Below are 20,465 nucleotides of genomic sequence, written 5' to 3'. Positions count from 1 at the left end.
TGATTTAATAAAGTAAGATGTGGACGTCATGTGGACAGCCACCTTTAGGCTGGGCCTTGCACTCCGTGACTTCCAAAATAGACCGGCATCAGCATGGTGCTTTTTGTTTGGAACAGAAAAGAATTGGAGACTGTCAGGAGAAATGTGTGTCACAGCCAAAGCTCATTGTCATTGCTGTTTGTTGTCTGGTGACCAGCTTTGTCCTTTGGAAACACAACACAGTCTAAATGTGGGGCTGCTGTTTTGTACCAATTCCAACAAAAATGTTAAACAAATTTGAGCAAGATTACTAACAATATACAGTACGCAGCTGAATTCAAGTGAATGGTTGTATTGATAGATTTCTTTTTTATTTATTTATCATATTACAATTTGTTATAAAAGGTCTGGTCAACTATAGCTTGTGTAAAGTGTGGAACTGTGTAATAATAACCACGTCTTCTGTAAAAATCAAACATCATCACATGTATCAATCATTTTTCCAAATATCAACTATCTAGAATTGACCAAAAAAAAAAAAATTTGCCAGGCTCAGAGTGTCAACAGCCTAAATGCTATTTTCTTTTATCTGATTAATCATAGAAGGCAGCCATAATAATCTGATAATTTGGTGGCACAAGATATTTACTGCTTGCATATGAAATGGTTTAAATGATGGCGGACATTGTTTTTTTTTCTCCCCCCATTGTTTTTTCAAGGGAAACACTGATAAACAAGATCTGCGATAGCTGTTTATTATAGGATGTGATCAGTTTCCTGTTTGTTTGGCCTTTTTATTGAACTAAAAACAGAACGACATGCCATTAGCCTCATTCAACTCAAACACACTGACTGTTGCATTCCTATGGCTGGTGGTATGCAGCGCTTTTCAGCCTCCAATGTCTGAATGTACAGCACATGGTGAATCAGAGTAGAGCATGACTTCATGTATTGCATCCAAACAATTTCAATGAATACACTGTATTTGATTTGTGTGGTTATTTATATGGGCTGTTTAGTGTTTTTTATGGCCGATCTTGATCCAGATTTGAACTGTATGACTTTTAACAATCAGCTTTCTAAGTCTGCATCTGTGTGGATACCTTTTAATGTAAATGTGCTATTACCGAGAGGTGGTCACATTTCTTTTTCTTTTCACTTAACTTCTACGCCAATATCGCAAAACTTGTCACATAAGAGATAAAGATGTCAAACTGAACTGCTGTTGCTCTGTAGTGGGTAAATCCCTCCTCAGTTCAGCCCACAAGTGTGCTCCTGTGTCTCTGATCCTCAAGGTAGAGGAGGAAGCACCTACATAAATGATTGTGAACATAAGGCAAGTGAGTGTGCTGCTGACACAAGTGTGGAAATTGCAGGGAATGAGAGTTTGGATTATTGTATCTCAGCTGGGCATAGCCAGATAATTGAGGCAGAGTGGCACCGGCAAGACCCTTCAAAAAGTGTGCCAGAGAAAGATGGATTGGAAAAAAAAAAAAATAGCCCGAGTGGCTCTAACAGAGACTCATCATTTCTCTCCTCCAGCTGTGTTGATGATGCAGATTTGATGAAGCCATTGACTCTTTGGCGTAGTGGGGGCAGTGGATGATGACTGCTGTTAAATGGCTCATTTTCATTTAGTGGTATGTATGTAGTGGTACATTTGTCAGCGGTGACCGGCAGCTAGAACAGGTTAGTGTGTCAGTCCGATGATGGATCCCAAAACAAAACAAAAACATAACTGTGTGCACAAGGCGCAGCTGTAGAAAACCTCACTGCTGCTTCACTTTGAGGCCTGTAACCACAGAGAGTCTGCAGCACAGTCCTATGTGATATGATTCAGTTCGCACCTCTGGTTAGAGGGTGATAATATTATGCAAATCTTTCTTTACAGATTCATTGTTAACACTTAATGCAAGCATGAGATAGTTAACATTGTTTTGAAGCAGCAACAGCCCAGTCTACATTTAGAAGGTGACGTTTTTCAGGCTGTGTGGACATTTACTTGTTCATCACAGTGGCTGTGAGATGGTGTATCTTTGCATGCATGGACATTTATACTCTCTGGTCTGGTCTCTGTCTTTTTTGTGTTGTTAACTGTTGTTTTATTTTTTATATAGGTCAAAAAAGGTTTAAATAAAAGCAAAAAAGCATTGACGGTAACCCTATATTTGTCATTCACCCTTGTCTGTCTCCACAAATCATAATGTGTTCGTATGTACAACATGTTTGTTTCTGTTAGTAACATGCAGCCAGTTCCCAGCTCCTTTAAGAGGAGCACCTCCTCTTTGTCCAGGAATTTAGGACCTGTTTTTTTTATTTGTTTATGCCAACATAGATGTGAATTAAAACCTTAAACCAGAACTTGATCTATTAAGAAACAATGTGGCACCAACCCAATATGAGCTATTAAATTATGTTCTTTTTGGAAGCAGGTAAACTAATCACGCTGCAGTAGAGCTTTGCTCAAAGAGCAGCTATTTTTAAGAATCAATATTTCCTGTAGAGAGCAGGGGGCCTTTGCACATAGGGATAATTCATTTATTGTGGGTCATAGGAAATAATAGCAAATAATGTGTGCTGGGAATCAGGTTAACTTGTTTTTAAATAACTGACATTTCTCATTTCTCATTTGTTCAAGATGCTGCCTGGACCAGATGTTTTTTTTGGGTGTTTTTTTGTTCTTTTTTCTTTTTTTCCCCCTTTTTTTAAACCTCTTTGGGCCTGTAGCTTTTCTGCCGGCTGTTGTTGCATGGCGGGAAGTGTTCGATACCAGAAGCAATTGGATTTGATAGATTCCTCAATCAGATTCAGGTGCTAATAGATGAAGCTGATCTTTGTGTCCGAAGGTATTTCAAGGTGTCTGTGAGTTAATGATGAAAGTTATTCTTTATTGTATGTCCTGAGTGAAACTTGTTTCGCCAGTTTAAATGATGATGTATTTCTCTTGTTGTAAATGTGTTGTGCTTTGTATTGCCTGATTAAGATCTTGGGTATTGTGAGCAATTTTTCTTTTTAAGAATGAAAATGTCCAGCATTGTTGTGGCATCTGACAATGCTGTAGCCTCTGTTTTACCATAAATTTCTCTCGTATCGAGAGGTTTTATTCGTAATTCATTTCTCTGTCCATACAATTCATCATTCAAATAAATAAATCTAAACATATTTCATGGTATTTTGTGGCAAATCATCAACAAATCAAATTTTCATGAATCAGAAAGACTAACAAACAAACAAAAAATCATTATGCTTTGAATGTATTCATTGGTATTAAAGACACAGGCCAGTAAACCATTGAGAACAGTGTGTGTTATGGTGTTGTGTTTAAAGGTGTGTTCGCACCTGTACTTAGGTTCAACACTGACGTTTTACAACCGAGGAAGAGTAAACAAAGTCAAGTAAACGGTCACTCACTGATAAGACAGTTTTATTTGTTTCATCTGCATCATCACTTTTACATTCAGCTATGTAAAGAGAAAACAAGTTCTGGTGACTGGCAACAAAACTAGGTGTACATTATGGCCTCTAATGCAAAGAGCTAATGCAGATATAACTTATTATTAGACTTCAAATGAATTGCATGTTATGAACAAACTGGCGCCTCACACAACAGTAAATCTGTAACACAAGCTTGTTTGAGTTGCACGACAGTGAAAGTTGCTTTGACCCAAACCTTTCATTATATTATATCATGTGAATACACCCTAAATCTAAGAGAGAACTGCCTTTCCTTGCTTATTCATTGGACCCCGAGATGAGGCAGCATAACCAGCTGCGGTTGTGAAATTGCAAATAATAAGCTGACTTTTGGACATTTTTCCCCCCCTGCTGTTTGTGAGGCTGACACTTCCTGGCGCTTCAGCCCTTTTTAGACGATCTTACATCAGGGTTATTTCATTTCATTCAAGTCTCAGAAAAAAAGCTTATGTCAAGAACACGTTTCATACAAAAACCAACTCGGTGTGCTTCACAAGAGAAATACACATAAAAAGACACAAATACTAGGCTATATATCATAAAACAACAAATTAAGCAGATAAATGTGTGCGTACATAAAAGCAGAAGCATTCATGTATGCACACATAAGCGATGCGTAAGCTATGGGGGTTTACTGTTAACAGCTGGGGATCGATGTAGCTGTTTATGTAAAGACTATATGAGAATTCAGCAGTCAGTTATTATAACCAACATCTGTGCTTACGCTGTCAGCTCTCCACACTCTCCCCACAGGTTTACACACAAAACTCAAACAGTACAGCTAATGTTAATGACTTAAAGTTGCTGAATCCTGTCATCTCGCCTGTACATCTTTAATTAATGCATGCAGACTTTAAAAATGCTTAAGGGTCACCGTACTTACAGGACATCCAAGGATATAAGTGAATCCACAATATGGCCTCTAATAAAATAGCTGAGTGTTTTTTTTTTTTTTTTTTTTTAGTTGTGAGGTATTTTTAATAGGCCTGCTCTCTGCAAGTGCAGTAGTAGGGCTGCAACTAACGATTATTTTCATTATGGATTAATCTGTCGATTATTTAAACGATTAATCGATTAGTTGTTTGGTCAATAAAATGTTTAAAAAAATGTTGAAAAATATCAGTCAGTGTTCCCCAAACCACAAGATGACATCCTCAAATGTCTTGTTTTGTCCACAAACCAAAGAGAGACTCAGTTTATTGTCATAAAGGAACAAAGAAACCAGAGATATTCACATTTAAGGAGCTGAAATCAGAGAATTTGGACTTTTTTTCTTAAAAAACCACTCAAACCGATTATTAGATTATCACAATACGAGTAATTTAATAATCGATTATTGTTCGATTAATCGATTATTGTTGCAGCTCTATGCAGCAGTGAGGTTATAAGTAAACGAAAAGACTGGATCCTCCTGTTGTGGTGGGAGTAACGAGAGCGACTAAGACAGGATGAGAACTTCCCTCTTGTGCCTCCCACTAGTGCAGCCATCTTTCATCCAAGGCTTTGTTATGTTTTCGTCCACCCTTTTCCTTTGGCACACAGTCAAAATGTAACCAAACATGAAAATGTCGGGTCTGGTCGTCCCAACAGTGAAATTCTGTACCTACTAGTACTGTAATTTAGTTCACTATTATCTGTTTTTATAGGAAGAAAAATGTAGCAGAGTAACTATAACTGAATAGTTATAATAGTGGATCTGTAGTCCACAAACATCCTTCGACATAACTGAAATCAACAGCTTTCTGAAATAGATAACAAACTTGAGTGTGTGTTTAAATAATATTTTTTATTAAATTTTCACTTTTACAAGTAAAGGATGGATACATAATATGGTCCACAGAAATAAAAAGCAAACAGAACAAAACAAACAAATCAAAAACAGAACACCAGCTCAGATTCATATGTATTCGTGTGAGCAGTCAAGAAAATCCCTACATCATGATATTAGAGACACCAGACTCTACATAGTTCAAATAGGGTTCCCAAACTTTATAGAATTGGTCTGTTGTAAATGTAATATACATGTAAGGTACTCTAATGGCATCAATAGATCAAACACCACTCTTTGCCAGCCTTTAACAGTACAATAAAATATTCTTCCTCGCTGCATAAGTAAGAATACAACATGTTTTGATGTTAAGCGTCGGATTGGGAAGCCCAATATGAGAGACACAGGGTCCATCTCCAGTTCTAAACCCAATATCTTTTCTATTTTAGATAAAACATTAGACTAATACATTTGCAGTTTCCAATATGACCAAAAACAATGAGTTATGAATGCAGGATTTATTACAGGACTGTAGTAAATGGATAAAGTTGTAACTAAATGCAGCCAATAAAGTCAACTTTTTTAGCTACTTGCTGCTGCTGGTCGATTGTGACTGACATGAAAGTGTAGCTCTGCCAAACTGTGAGTTTACAGAGGCCAGAAAGCTCAGTTAATAATTCATGGGTCCATCACTGTATGCTCCTTCACACCAATTTGGTTCAGTGTGAAAATAAAATGATCGTGACTTTTTTTTTTCAACAACAGCACAGCTCTCCTTCCTGTCGTAGGGTTTTTCAACATTGAGGACTCAGCAGTAGAGCCGCATTAGTTCTCCTAATTTGTTATCTTTACATTATAGCCAGTGCATTTTTGTGTGTGTATATGTGTATGTGTGTATGTGTTTTTTTTTTTTTTTTGCTTCAGCCTCTCGTGTCAGTGAGTAATCTTATTGTGCCGGCTGTCTGTGCAAGGAGAAGAGAGGGGACCCTTGAGCCCTGGTAAGAGATGGTAATCAGACGAGATGACAGCCAGTGGCCCACAGAGCAAACACTGACCATTGTTACATTCAGCGTGTGAAAGGACTCAGTTGGGCAACAACATGTCACAGTGGTATTGTCAAACTAAAGAAAATTTTAGACTCTGTTGGTATAGCAGTTTGCAGTCGTAGCTCAGTTGGTAACACATGAATGCGAGTGGCAAACGCAGGCAGATTACGAAAGTGAGGCCAATTAACTACTTGTTTTTTTTTCCCATAAAGAGACCGAAGAAGAGGAAATGAATCTTCTCTGTGAGCGAGCGGCAAAACAGCATGTTTGTGAGGATGAAACTCATCTTTGACTCTGCTCACTGGAGCGTGATTTCTGGTCAGAGATATGTCACTGACTTTCTGGTTAAGTGTATAATTAGATTAACGACAGAAGTTTCTGACTAATAACCTATTGGCAGCATGACAGTTGAGAATAAATTTCCATTAATGCCGCAGTGTAAGGATCCACTTTTATGTTCAAAAATGCGAAATGAATCATGTCTCAAATTGGCCATTGTTTTTAATTTATGATATCTCAGAAGAGCTCTGTGTGAAATTAATACCTTTACTGATGCTTGAAGATAACCAGTTCACCTGCGTTACACTTATTCATAATTATAGTCTTAATGTGGAGCTGCACTTTAACACTTTGAATCAGAGGACACCTCCACGTGTTTTTGATCTGTGATTAGCGCCTCACTTTTCACTCTGCAGATCCCACTTCTGCTTTTGTTGGAGTTGTTTATTTCAGTCAGCCACTTGAATTAAATGTCCAACCTTGCAGCGAGGAGACACCTCAGTGCAGATCATTTTAAAGTTGAAAGAATATGTTTAATATTGAAAAGTTTTGCTCGCTACTTCTCATGTCATTATTTCCCCGAGCATACACGATTGCTTTCAATCTGATATATATATATTTTTTATTTGAAGTTGAAAATGAACAAATGGTATTACATTTTACGGAGACAGATGAAATTACAACAGGGACAATCAATAACTTGGAGAATGTTGATGCTTTATCTGCTCCGCAATTATGTTTTGTTTGCGGGGTTTGGCTGTTACGGCAGCACAATATTGTCTCCAACAGCAGGAACAATTGAGGCATCAAATATTTTTTACTGACTATATCACATAAATTAGATTTAAAGATCAGATATTATATTTTTGAACATATGCCAGATGGTCTAAGCTTTTTGCAGTTTGGTTGGAGTTATTGATTTTATTTCTTCTGTTTTGTTATTCTGCTCTGTTTGACTACTGAAAACAGAGGCTTTCTTTAACATAAAAAAAAAGAAAATTGGTAGAAGTTTCTGTGCTCAGCTGTTTGGAAGTAGCCTGGCATTTATCAATGCCAAATCATGAGGCTGTAAGTTCCTTCTTTTTGTACTCTGAGGTTAGGGGTTACAAAAGGATGCACATTTTTGGCCATAATTCACAGAAATAAATGACACCACCACATTTTTTTCATGTCATGAAGCGGAATCCTCATAGATATTAATGAGCCATTTCCCCTTTATATTTTGGGAAATGGGAAAACAAAGTAAGCAGAGATTGAAATCATATTTTTCTCCATCTTGTGAGTTTGCACGGGAGATATTGTGACATTATCTAAAAAACTATTACAGCTTGTACTTGGGTGACATATTAATCAGACATTTGAAATAACATGAGCCTGCCTCTTTAATCTTCTGTTGCATTGCCAACTTTTATTCAGGTCACTTCTGAAGGATGAAGTGAATTTCACGATCTTGGCCTCTGACTGTGTGTGTGTGTTGTGAAGCCCCTGTTGAATATAACCACAGAGACGCTGCTTAAGCCTGTGTAGTTAATGACCAGATTGTCCTTGTCTTTGTGACTCAGTTGTTCGCAACTTCTTCAAAGTGTGTGTGTGTGTATGTGTGTGTGTGAGAGAGAGAGAGAGAATGAGGATGTACCGCACTGACACTCAACCAAATCAGTGATCTGGACTTGCAGACTGAGTTGTTGAATCTCTGTCGCTGACAGGTATGGAAGAGCGCACCAACCAAGCTTCTTGGGCCCCAGGTGGCGAGTCGAGCCCTTCCCTTGAGTCCTCCCGGGTAAGATGACCGACACCTTACCACCTCTGAGTGACCTTTCTGCTCCACAGCACACCATTTAACACATTACATTCAACATCATTACATCACTGTGGCACATTCACAGTGTCATGTCTTATGACCTTTAGTAGACATTATTCCTCTGTGACAGGGAAGATGGGTTCATTTACTGATGGCAGTGTTTTTTTTCCGTCTGAATATGAAAGACTATACTATCTGGGATTTGATATTACTGTTAAACTGAGCTTCTTTTTTAGTAACAGAGATCTCTTTAAATATTTCAGCTTCAATCGTATGTTGTGTGACACACCACAAATTTTATCTATTGAGGTACATTCAACAAGGCCGATGAGATCAGTGATAAGATGGAAAAGGTCCCTGAATATTTACATATAGACAGTTGCCCATAAAATTGGAATAATTTAGTTTTTAGACACAATCCTCTTTTTATTGCTATTATAAAGGATAATTGTGATTTAATTTTCACAGTGATACGTCCGGAAGAGATTGGGAAATAATGTTTTGAGAAGATATACACTTTATCTATCAAGAATAAATCACATTGTCACAATCATTTCATGAGAAGAGGTAAAAAAAAAAAAAAAAAATCCAGTTTAATGGGCAACCGTTCACATATTTATTTTTCAGCAGTTATGTAACTGAAGTAATAATCACAAAGAACGAGCTTGCTCTAGATCAACAGTAACAGCGATCAGTGTCATAACATCAAACACTGAGTAGGGAGGTAAATATCCTCAGGTGATATCTGGAGTAGAGCAATAGAGAAGGATTATTTTCATCATGGGAATTAATTAAATTGATTATTATTAATTTAAAACGCATTGTTGAGTTTACAAAAATGTTGGAGTAGTGTCTCAGAGCACAAGGCGACATTTTCAAACGTCTCGTTTTGCACAAATTACAATCCGGAGGTATTTAATTTACATTGATATAAAACTGTGAAACAGTGCAGATCCAGAGAATAAAAATCGTTTTTTGCTGGGAAGAGCAACAAATGATAATTGGCAGTATAGCAATTAATTGGCAACGTTGCCAAATTCATTTTCTATGGATCAAGTAATTGATTGATTAGTAGAATAATCATTGTAGCTGTGATTACCTCTGCTAGCAAGGTTGTGTTTTCACCGACAGTCGTTTATTTGTCACATTTGGGCAAAAAGTCCTGAACCAATCCACACTGATCTTGTTGCAGCCAGGGATGGGCCCACGGAGGAACCCATTACATTTTGGGGCAGATCCATATCATATATAGTGATGTATTTACAGTAAATTTGATTTGTCACTGAACATGGCAACCAGCTCCTATGTGACTGGATGCTGGGGAACGTGACTCCTGCCTCTGCCCTGAAGCAGCGAGGGGGAAATTGAACTGAAATGAACCAAATCATTCAGAGTCATATTTTCAAAAGTATTTCAAAAACACAAATCCTTTCCTTTGCTAGAATTACACAAATTTAAACTGTTTTCTGAAGTACATCAAAATAATCTATGATATAAAATGGCTTTGAAGCAAAAAAAGAAAGAAAAGAGGTTTATTATTCTGCACTGTGCTGAGAAGATCAGTTTCTGTGCTGCTGAGCAATTCAATACCTGACTGTATTATGACATTTTGTTGAAGTTCAGGAAGAAAATGAGAATTTCATATAAAAATGACCAGGTATTCTCTTGAAGCAGTAAGTAAATTATTGACATTAAATCAGATATCTGAGTTTGATTTTTTTGTGTATTCCTTTTTAACTTAAGCTTGCTGCTCTACCTGCCTCTTAATTGCCCCTAGGGACAAATAAAGTTCTTTGAATTGATTTGAATTGAATTGAATATCCGTTTTAATACTTAGAACCAAGATTTTAGTGTAAAGCATTTTGTGAGGGAAAGTCATCCTCAAAATAATCGAAGTGTTAATGATGAATTTGTCTAATAATAACATATTAACGGGTAAAACTGCACGTTTAACTGCACCTTTCTTGTTCAGTTGAAGTGAGAACATCTCACTGCTTGTGTGAGCAAGTGTGAACAGCTCTTCCTCTGTTTGTTTGTCTCTCACACATTGGTTGTTCTAGATGCCCTGTATGAATTTCATTTAATGTCAATCTCCTGTCACTTTCTATTAGAATTCAGTTAAATGTCAGAGCCACTCGGGCTGCGTTACCTTGTTTATTTCTCTGTGCCCTTCCCGAATGAACATCTACAGGCTATGGTAACATAGGCAGCTTGATTTGAATTATAAGACAGAGACGCTTGAGATATCTTTGCTCCAGGTGCATATAAATGAGTGTTTCTGACATTGCAAGGCACAGCATCAGCCAGCAGACAGCTGTTTGCGCCTCCATAAGGCGTGCACTCGAACACTCATATGCCACATTCTCCACACTTGCACACAGCTGCGCACACATCTTATATGGATACAGACTTGATTTATATAGCCTATACAAATATATTCTGTCTATTCTGCTTCAAGAAGTGAGTGGCATTTCATATGAACCTCAGCGGTGTATAAGAACCTGTTAAATGATCTGTGTTTTTTTTATGATTGTTTCATCTTGCACTTCACAGTTACGAGTCACGACCATAACCATGTGAATGGTTTACCAGATTAGATTGAGAGAAAAGTAGCGTGTTCCAGTTATGCATGCTAATCATTTATTGATGAAGCTTAAATCAATCATTAAGAATTAATTCAATCCACCAGGTGAGTGCAAATGGAGTAAAGTCATGAATGGGTTCAGCTAAAATGGAGAAAATTAGATGAGTAAGAAAGTAATTTCCTAAAAGCATGATGAGCTGATATGAAATGATACACACAGAGCAGTACCATTACACATAGTGGGAAAAAAATATAGATGTATCCATACAGACTAATGCACAGAAATGAATGTGCGCTGTTCTTATTGACAGTCAGAGGTGTTGAAACTAGGGCTGAAGATTAATAGTATTTTCATCGTCATCGCAATATGAACATGCGTGATAAACACAGCGCAAAACGTTGCCTAAAATGCGATAAGTAGGCCTAGGTAAGAAGAGAAGGCAGGAAAGGGTTAAATTAATGTTATGTGTAATCAATTGATTATTCATGTACAATTTGTTCAATAATGGTATGCTCGAAGTATTTGTTCTGTTATTTTATTCAGTGTTTCAGGTTACCTATTTAAGCAGAAAGACTCAGGAACTGTATGGTTAAATATGCACACTTTCTGGCTTATTTATTTCAAGTCATATCGTCATCACAATACTGAACATTGTCATCGCACATGGGACATTTTGCTCATGTCGTGCAGGTTTAGTTGAAACCCTACAGGTCCAGTTACACAACAACCCCCAAATAGCTGAAGTACTACTCCCCAACTTTTCCTCTTGTTTCTCCAACCGTCCTCATCCCGTCTCTCTCCCGTTTGAAGCTCACTTACTTTGAGTCTTAAGGGACCAGAGCCGTAAAAGCCAGAAGAGCAGAGCTGTTTGCACAAATGCTCAAAATTTAATATTGGACGACATCTGGGTCCATGTCCAGGCTTAGGTCCATCTATTAGTGACTTCAACTGTAGAACAACTTTACTCTGAGCCATGACAGTGGGGCTGATATCGTTTATCATCTTGAATCTGAGTGGGTTGTGCCAGAGACGTTATTGGTTGTGCTCTTCTTTTTACAGTCTATGGTTGTGCTGCGAAATGTGGACTTGGAGATACCTACAGTACTGTAGCGAGGACGACTGGCCGTTACAACAGCACTAACAAACTAAGAGACATGATTTGGCCTTGATTAAAAACACTTACTGAAGAGATCAATACAACTTCTCTAAGTCCACTTTGCCCTTGTGTTTGCAGAAATTATTATGTTCCTGAGATTTGAAGATGTCTCCTGTGTAGCCAAGCTGTGGTAACTGTAGTGTTGAGTGCTCTGAGGTGAAACCTTGCCCATGGAGATAAAATGTGTTTCAGAGTGACAAGTTTCAATTCATTACTTTGTTAAACAAATTTGATAATTGATCAAAGTGAGAGCTATCTGTTGAAATGTCCCAATCTGCGCTGTGTTCACAGTGCCGGTCCAAGGCTCTTGGAAGAAATCCTCAGTGCTTCATCTTTCAGTCAGTTACAAAGGGAATTCAGCCTTGTCCCTGAGCTTGTTTGAGCTGGTGTGCTACGAGTGTGTGATCAGTCGACTGTGAACACTCCCGAGCCCCGCCGTGCTGACCTTGGCTCCCAGCCAGCCGCTGCATCCTGGGCAGCTGTGGCTGTAGGCTGGCGGTCTGACAGTCAGGGCTGTGCCCACCGCCACCGCACAACAACCCCCACTTCCCTAATGCCCTGCCCCCGACTTGATACTCGACCCCACGCGCATCCATCACGACCATATCATGACTTCCCCGAGCTGCCACATGCAGCCACACGTTCACCTGGGATGCAGGACAAAGTGTCGGGGAGAGACGACTTTTTAAAACGCTGCGGCGGGTCGTGTGATTGGGGGGACAAGGTGTGAGCTCAGGTCCGCCTGCTGCCACGGTGATCCGACAGTTATTTAGCCAGGAGTGCTAATGTAGCCCCGTGGCAGCGATGACAGCGTGTGTTAGTGTCTTAGGATAGATGTAGGCCACCAGTGTTTGGGGATGATGAAGGATCTGTGATTGATGATCTAACAGTCCCAGAGGAGCGAAGGCAGTGTGGTAGCATTGACACAGAAACGTGCACAGTGAGTCTGGATTGACCATTATCGCTCTGCCTCCTTTTCCTGCTCTACTAACCTCCTCCACTGACCTTTTCCTGCTCCACAGTCGCAGCTGTGACCATTATAGAAGACTTAGAAATGTTCATTAGCACCATATTCTTAATAAGATTCATCATTGTATGGAAATCCCTTTCTTGCAAACTGGCTTGCATGATAAGATCAATGCCACTCTCATATCTGTCCATTAATTTGAGGACTATTCAGTGGGAAACAGCTATAGCTCCAAAGCTCTCTAACCAACATGTTTCATGTAGTTTATTATTTCTTCTTACATTTTTTTGTACAGATTTTTATCATCAGATGTTTATCAATGTCCAGAACCCCCTGCCTCCATGCTTTATGCCAAGATAAACTAAGCTAATATATTCATATTTAATGGACAGGGTAGAAAGCTGCACATTAAACCACTGCTTGAAAACGATTACATCCCAAAAATGTTAAACTGTTCTAACCAAGTGTTCAGTTTGAAGTATTTTCCTTGTTTTGCAGTAGGAGAGAGGAAATGGTTTGTGCTTGCTGAGGTTAGCTGTGTGTGTAAGTTTGTGTGTGTGTGTGTGTGTGTGTGTGTGTGTGTTAGTTTGCTCAGGCTTCTCACGGGGCCGTTGTTGTTATTGAGTCTGTTCATGGTGTGATTAACAGTGTGTGCGGCCTGGCAGAAGCACAATAGGAAATCTCTGAGGATTCCCTCGACACAGCACAGCACTCCACTGCCTTTGATATTACTCCATCACCATCCACTCACCAAAAAAAAGATGGATAATAAGATTTACTTTTTTTTTTTTTTTTTTTTTTTTTTTTAACTGTATGTTGAATGCAAAGGGTATGAGTTGGTGAAAATAGCTCTATAGAAATGCAAGCCCACTGCTGCTCAGTCCCTCTGGTGGGAGTTAATGTAGTTTGGGGAGCTGTATTTGACTGGAGCACAGGAGGATTTTCACAGGGCTTGGGATTAGCACTGTAACGGAATATCTTTTATTACATGGGACCCTGAGTTTTCAAAAACCATACTGTGACCGATATTTAGACCTAAGCCCTGGAAGCTGATAACTGTCATGAAAAGGCACTGTTAAGCTGCAGGAGAAAAAGGCAATTTTTTTAAGCTGCAGGTACCTGGGAATGATGTAGGATTGCATCTCTCTGTTTCTTCCCCTTGTATTAAATGACATTTTCTTATGAACTATACGCGCATGAAATGGTGTATAAGCCTGTTATCATACAGATGAACTGGTAGCATCAAGAAGGAAAACTTAATTTAATATGGTTTAGATGTTTTATTGATGTATTGTAAGAAAGATAAAGCAAAGGTTTCTACAGGCCAAGAACACAAACTTTCACATGTTAACAGCTTTGAGCCTTTTATTGGTAATGACAAGTTGTCTTATGTGTATTTGCAAGTGTTTATATGTATATACATAGTAGAATTGTGAATTGCCTCAAAAATGGTCTTTGACAGTGGTTGAAAAATTATTTTTTAAATGAGAAGCCAATACAATGATTGGTTTATGATAGATTATGGATTTCTGTGTGCCACCATTTATTGAAATAGAGATCTCTTTTTCTTCCCTGTCTCTTCAAATTTTTGGGGCAATTATGTGCAAGAGAGCGGACAGTTAATTGGCATAACCGACCAGTTGTGCTCTGCTCTCCCCTCTCACTAATTAGTGGTATGGCATAGCACTCAATTAGTGAAGTTGCCCAATAATGTGCTTAATATTCTGCTCTCTACCCCCAGGGTTTCGCAGACAGCCCTCATTACGGTGATCATTTGAGTGACAGTCGATTAGTGCCCCATGAAGGATTGTCTCCAACACCTTTTATGAACTCGAACGTAATGGGTAAGTAAATGATTGTCTTCAACTCACCCGTCACATGCCCTTTGGTAGTGGAAAGACATCCTGGAGAATAAACGGCCTGATTGAGTTTAAGGCATATTGTGCATCTGGAGGGAGCTCGACTGAAAAGCTTGCCAGGCTACAGGGCTATTTTTTTTTTCTCCCTTCCATCTCCTGCTGTCTTTATTTCCTCCCCTTAATCCCCCTCCCCTTTCTGTATCTCCCTCTTCCTCCTCCTGCGATGACCCTCCCCCAGGCTGGAAGTCACGCCATCAGTATAGCTTTCCGTCATAAGGAGCTGTCTCCGAGACATCAAAACTGCCCTCAGCAACTTCCTTTGGCAGCAGGGCTTTGTTGTGTGTTTTGGGTGTGAGGTTAAACACACAGTTGTACCAGAGACCTTCTCTGGTGCAACACTGGGAAAGATCAGACGTCTGTTTGAATTTAAATTACACGTTTCCTTTTTGTTGTTGTTGTTGCTGTTTTAGCCCTTGGTTTTATCATACTCATCATTTCACTATTTTGTTGATATAAATGAGAATATTTCTGTTTCTGTATTTTATATTTAGCTTTACAGCAACTCTATATTCTTAGATCAGTTAATCTTAACCTCTCTGGTCTATTGTACCACACAGCCCTATTAGATTCGTTCTGTTACCCCCATTATCAACACAACCAACCCAGTTATGAACCAGTAACGTTATACTTCCAACTTGCTTTATTAGTGTGACTGCTGAGCAGTCACACTATTGTTCTTCTGTTTGGCCATTTTCTTCCGCCTTTTTACGGTCTTCTTCTAGTCCTTCATACTTTATGCTATTTCAACAATTCATATATCAAAACGTGCAGCTTTTTCTGGACTTTATTGGCATTACTTTTCTCTTTTTAACTCTTTATACTTTTTAAAATATTTAACTTTTCCAGATTTTTTTCAGCTTTATAATGTGTGTGTATTGCGTCTAACGAGCAGAGCTAGAGTGGTGTCAGAGTGGATAGAGGCAAAAAAACATTCTAGAGTTTTTCTGGCTAAACTGTCAGCACGGCCACAAATTAAACTCTAGACAAATTATTTTCTCCAGTTTTGTAGCCACACTTGTCTTCTGGCTAAAATTCTGGTCAAAAATGCAGAGAGACTTAGATAATAATTTTAAATATTTTTTAAATGCAGCCAGGGAGCTCTCTGCTCTCATTCAGCTCAATGCATTTTTTTCACATCAGCAGGAGAAGGAGCTCAACTTTGTAACTTGCTGTTAAGTGCTTTTTAATTCATTTTAATTCACCAAAAAATAGTCACAGGTCACAAAAAAGTCCTCTTCTTGCTTGGTGTGGCTAATTTATACTAATTTCTCTTTATTTTAAGAATCATTGAAAAATCTCACATTCATGAAAGTCTCAACCTCTCTTCACCACAACTCCCCTGTAGTGTAGGGGTTAGGGTGGCTGCTTCCCAATCCTAAGGTCACTGGTTCGAATCCAAGGGAAGAACTCTTGTTATGTTATGTTGAATTCTGCTCTCCTCCACCGCCTTCAATTGGTTACAGGTGTTTGTTATCTGCTTGATTACTCATACCAGTTTGCAGCACATCATCACATTACAATGAATGACAACAGTCTTGGAAGCAGTGTGCTCTCTGTAGCCGAGTGGCAGAGTAAAGGTTTAGTGATCATATGGTCATGGGTTCAATTCCTGCCTCGGTCATTTCACATCATTGCTTGACTTTTGATTCCAATTATTCAGCTGTCATTGGACAGTCTTTGATTCCTCATAGTATAAAGCTCATTGTAACTCAGGTTCTCTGTGGCCATATGGTTAGTGTGTTAGGTGTTGTGCTATTTCAACAATTCATATATCAAAACGTGCAGCTTTTTCTGGACTTTATTGGCATTACTTTTCTCTTTTTAACTATTTATACTTTTTAAAATATTTAACTTTTTCTGCCACGATTCCTTACTTTTTTTTTTAAGCAGAAGCCAGTGATCCTCTTATCAAAGGTTTTCTTTACCCCTCACATACTGTCTCTGTCTGTAGCCTAGTGGTTAGCTTGCTGGTCTGGAGACCTGAAGGTTGCTGGTTCAAATCTTGCCTCAACAATAATTATAGTGCATTATTTTCCCAGTTGTCCTCTGTTGACTTCTGATAACTTGCTTCATGTTGAAACTGCTGCTCTCAGCCTGAAATTCACAGAAATTTTCATTCTAAGTCATTCAAGCTTGACTCTCAAGCTTTCTTGGTGGTTACTGTGTGTGCACCGTGTCCTAGAGGCAGAGTGGAAGTCTAATGACCATGAGGTTGTGGGTTCGATTCCGACCTTGGTAAAAAATTTGTATGGTGATCACTGCTTGCACTATTTGCTAATTCTGCAACAGCGTTCAGTTGCTATCAGCAGTCACACCATTTCCATTCTTGGAAATGCTTTTTCTAGTTTTAAATAATATGGAAGTGAATTTGTTATTTAAATGTGTTTGTATGTGGTCTCTTTATTCATTCAAACCTCTACCACTTCAGTTGTTTATGCATTAGGTCAATTTTACTCCTCTGCTTGCTAAAAACTTTCCAGTGCAGTGACGACGTATGTCAAAATATTTACACAACCCATCTGTCTGTATCTATAACAATCCCATTGTCATAAATGAGATGCCTCTTGATAAAAATGTGATGGTCAAAAAGGCCAAAGTCCATATGACATTGGTCAGTGTTGGCACACGAGCGCTAGTCCTAAACACAAATATGTGGCTGTGTTTGTTTGTTCCAAATCATTATTCATGTTTTGATAATGATCTAAAAAAAATCCTCTTTTGCAACTACATACTCTATTACTGGGTTGTGATATGTTCTCCCATTATAGCAATTAAAGGCTGTATGTTATCCGGCTCTTTGGCCTGGCATCATTGTGATGTGTAACCACTCGACAGTTTTATGGCTAACTACATCTCGGCTCATTATGAAATGGCCCTGGAGACTGGTTTCCAAGCAAAGCGATTAGTTCACAAATGACTGCCGCTGAATTGGAAACAAAATGTTATCATTCTTGTAATTGATCACATGACTGCATCACATACACCGTGTATCTCGCCGCCCTTCAACTGCGTCTATAATTATACTTATGAGCGGCCAAATATGGAGGTGATCTGAGTCTGACACAGCGATATGTCAGATTGAGTCAAGATGATTGTAAACCGGAACTGCCTGTGACTTATCTCAAGCCTGGAATTCAAGATGATCGTGGTTTTGTTGAATTGTTTTCCCACAGTATTTTCTGGGACTTACATGGATTTATGGAGTTTTCAGCGCTGCCATTAAATCATGTGTGGAGGCTCGTTCCTGATCAGTGAACAGTAGAACAAGCATTACAAATATGCAGTTATGCCTCTTCAGTTGCTCTTGAAGTAGAGGTAGGAATGACTGGATCCAGTGATCTTAAAGTGTATAATCGAAGAACAACGATTATGTTGTAATTTTCCAAGACTATTGGAATTTCATTCTGAAAGACAGTTTTTTCTACCCACATTTGTCAGTTAAAGAGGAACTATGCAGGATTTGTATCTTAACTACATTTTTACATTAAAGCAGAAGTAAGCGGAATATTTGTGTTAATCTAAGTCTTAAATAGTTATATCTTCCGACAGCAATCACTTATATAGAGTGTTTGGTCTGAAACACGGGTCTGTCAGTCACTCTGCTCTGCTGTAAGCCGAGGAGAAAACTTTCCTTGTATCCTACAACCTTTATCCAATGAGGAGAGAGAATGGCATAAAGGGGCGGTCCTCTCTGTGTGTGCAGCCAAGGGATGCGCGTGAATGTGGTGACGTAGGGACGAGGGCGGGGACTGCTAACTCCATCGGCTGACAAGAAGTTAGCCAAAACGATCGGATCGCTTACTTCTGCTTTAATTAAACAGCTCTGGAGTAATTGTGATGGTTTAATAAATGGCTTAACTTGTTATGAGGGTTAGGGTTAGAGGGAGAGTGGAGGCTCTCTGTCTTCCACGTGCGTGTCACTTATTGGGATCTTGGCTGAAAACCAACCTTGCAAGATTGGGGCCGCCGCCCTGGTGTCCCAGCATTCGTCTCTGCGCACTGCGACACAAATGCGCCCCGTAACCCGTAATCTCTTGTTTATGGCAGATTAGACTACACAGATATACATCGTATATGATATATAACGTTAAGTACCGCTGTATTGATTGATTTCTCGCCGGCTTCGTTGTAAACAAATGCACATGGCCAAGAGGAGGGTTAGCGCAACAGGGTAAAAGCGACCAGACTTTCATAGTTCCTCTTTAATTCACAAAAGCAAATGTCAGGAGATTGTTGGCTGGTGAGTTAATTAGTTAGCTCCAACATAATTGTGTGAAAAATCGTGATTTCAATATTGGCCAAAATAATCATGATAATGATTTTTTTTGCCATCTCAAGCAGAAGTTTATGAACTTCTGAGTTTGCCAACAGGCTGGTGTGAGCCTTAAGACGTCCTCATGCCATCAGGAGACTGGACAACAAAGTGTTACCAGTAGTTGTACTACTCCTTACTTCACTGTCATTGCCAGGCAGGCAGGATAAAATGATCGTTTGCTTGCTTAAAAGGGAAAAAATCAATGCACTTTAGTGGCTTAAGCTAGACTGAAAAAGCCAGCAGTCAGACAGCGTTGTCTCCTTGACGTCCTCCGCCATGCTGGGTTGGACAGACTGCTACTGTGAGGTCTGCCTAGAGGAAGAAAGTAAACTGTGTTGCATAAACTGTGGACAATAAATGACTGCAGAAATGACCCAGAGGTGGTCGGCAGCCAGCTCAGTGTGTCAGGGCCCTTAGGACCAATTTATGTTTCCTGCCTGTTATTCAGTGTATTGTCCCTGATGGGAAGTGCCCAATGCATAACCCTAATGTCATACTTTCCATATTTACATGGATATGTTTAGTCTGGTTTATCAGCACGGTCGATCTGAACCATGCTTTGTGTTCGAAAATGCAGCACTGATTAGAAATTTCCTTTGGAAAAACAACTGACTTAAATATTTTTCTTTTACTAGAGCAGAGTATCAGTCCTTATTGTTAGTCATTTCTCTCATGCTGCCCATTAACCGAGAGGTCATCATACCACCGCTCGAGTAAAGAGCTTCAGGATTAAATTTATTGTACTTAAATCTCTAGAGTTTGAACACAATGGAGGAAAATCAATGTGGAGGAAAAAGAACACTTCACTGCAGGTCTGGTCCTCTGCGACCTCCACTGTCTCATTTACCCACCAAATGTCAAAATCACAGTAATAATGCAGATCAAAGAAACCAGAGGCAACAATAGCTAAGTACGTATTACAGTGTGTTCTGTTCTAGTACATTATGACCTGCATGCTGGGGGGTTTTGGCCTGTATATGGTACACCTACACAAATTATCATCGACTATGGCACTATGTGCAATGTAAGGTGCAGTGTATTCTTATATAGTCGCCATATTTGAAATGCTTGAAAGGGCTTGTTGTTATTTAACTTAGAACGACAGAAAAATAAGCAGATTTACAGTCGTCTGCGGCGTAAAGAGAGGCCACTTTGTCTTGTTGCAGTAACACAAAC

General features: G+C 39.1%; 1 protein-coding gene across 1 annotated transcript in view; it reads left to right on the top strand.

Annotated features, from left to right (window-relative positions):
• Positions 1-20,465, top strand: part of tcf12 (transcription factor 12) — a 91,411-nt gene that overhangs the window by 3,192 nt on the left and 67,754 nt on the right. Inside the window, exons 4-5 of the mRNA XM_084000691.1 lie at positions 8,253-8,326; positions 14,797-14,899. Of these exons, the coding sequence (XP_083856817.1) occupies positions 8,253-8,326; positions 14,797-14,899 (177 nt within the window). The remainder of the gene's footprint in view (positions 1-8,252; positions 8,327-14,796; positions 14,900-20,465) is intronic.

The sequence above is a fragment of the Trachurus trachurus genome (genome assembly GCF_905171665.1).
Source record: "Trachurus trachurus genome assembly, chromosome: 3".
Classification (NCBI taxonomy): domain Eukaryota; kingdom Metazoa; phylum Chordata; class Actinopteri; order Carangiformes; family Carangidae; genus Trachurus; species Trachurus trachurus.
Note: the sequence above shows the minus strand (reverse complement) of the source record. Positions and strands in the feature narration are given on the sequence as shown.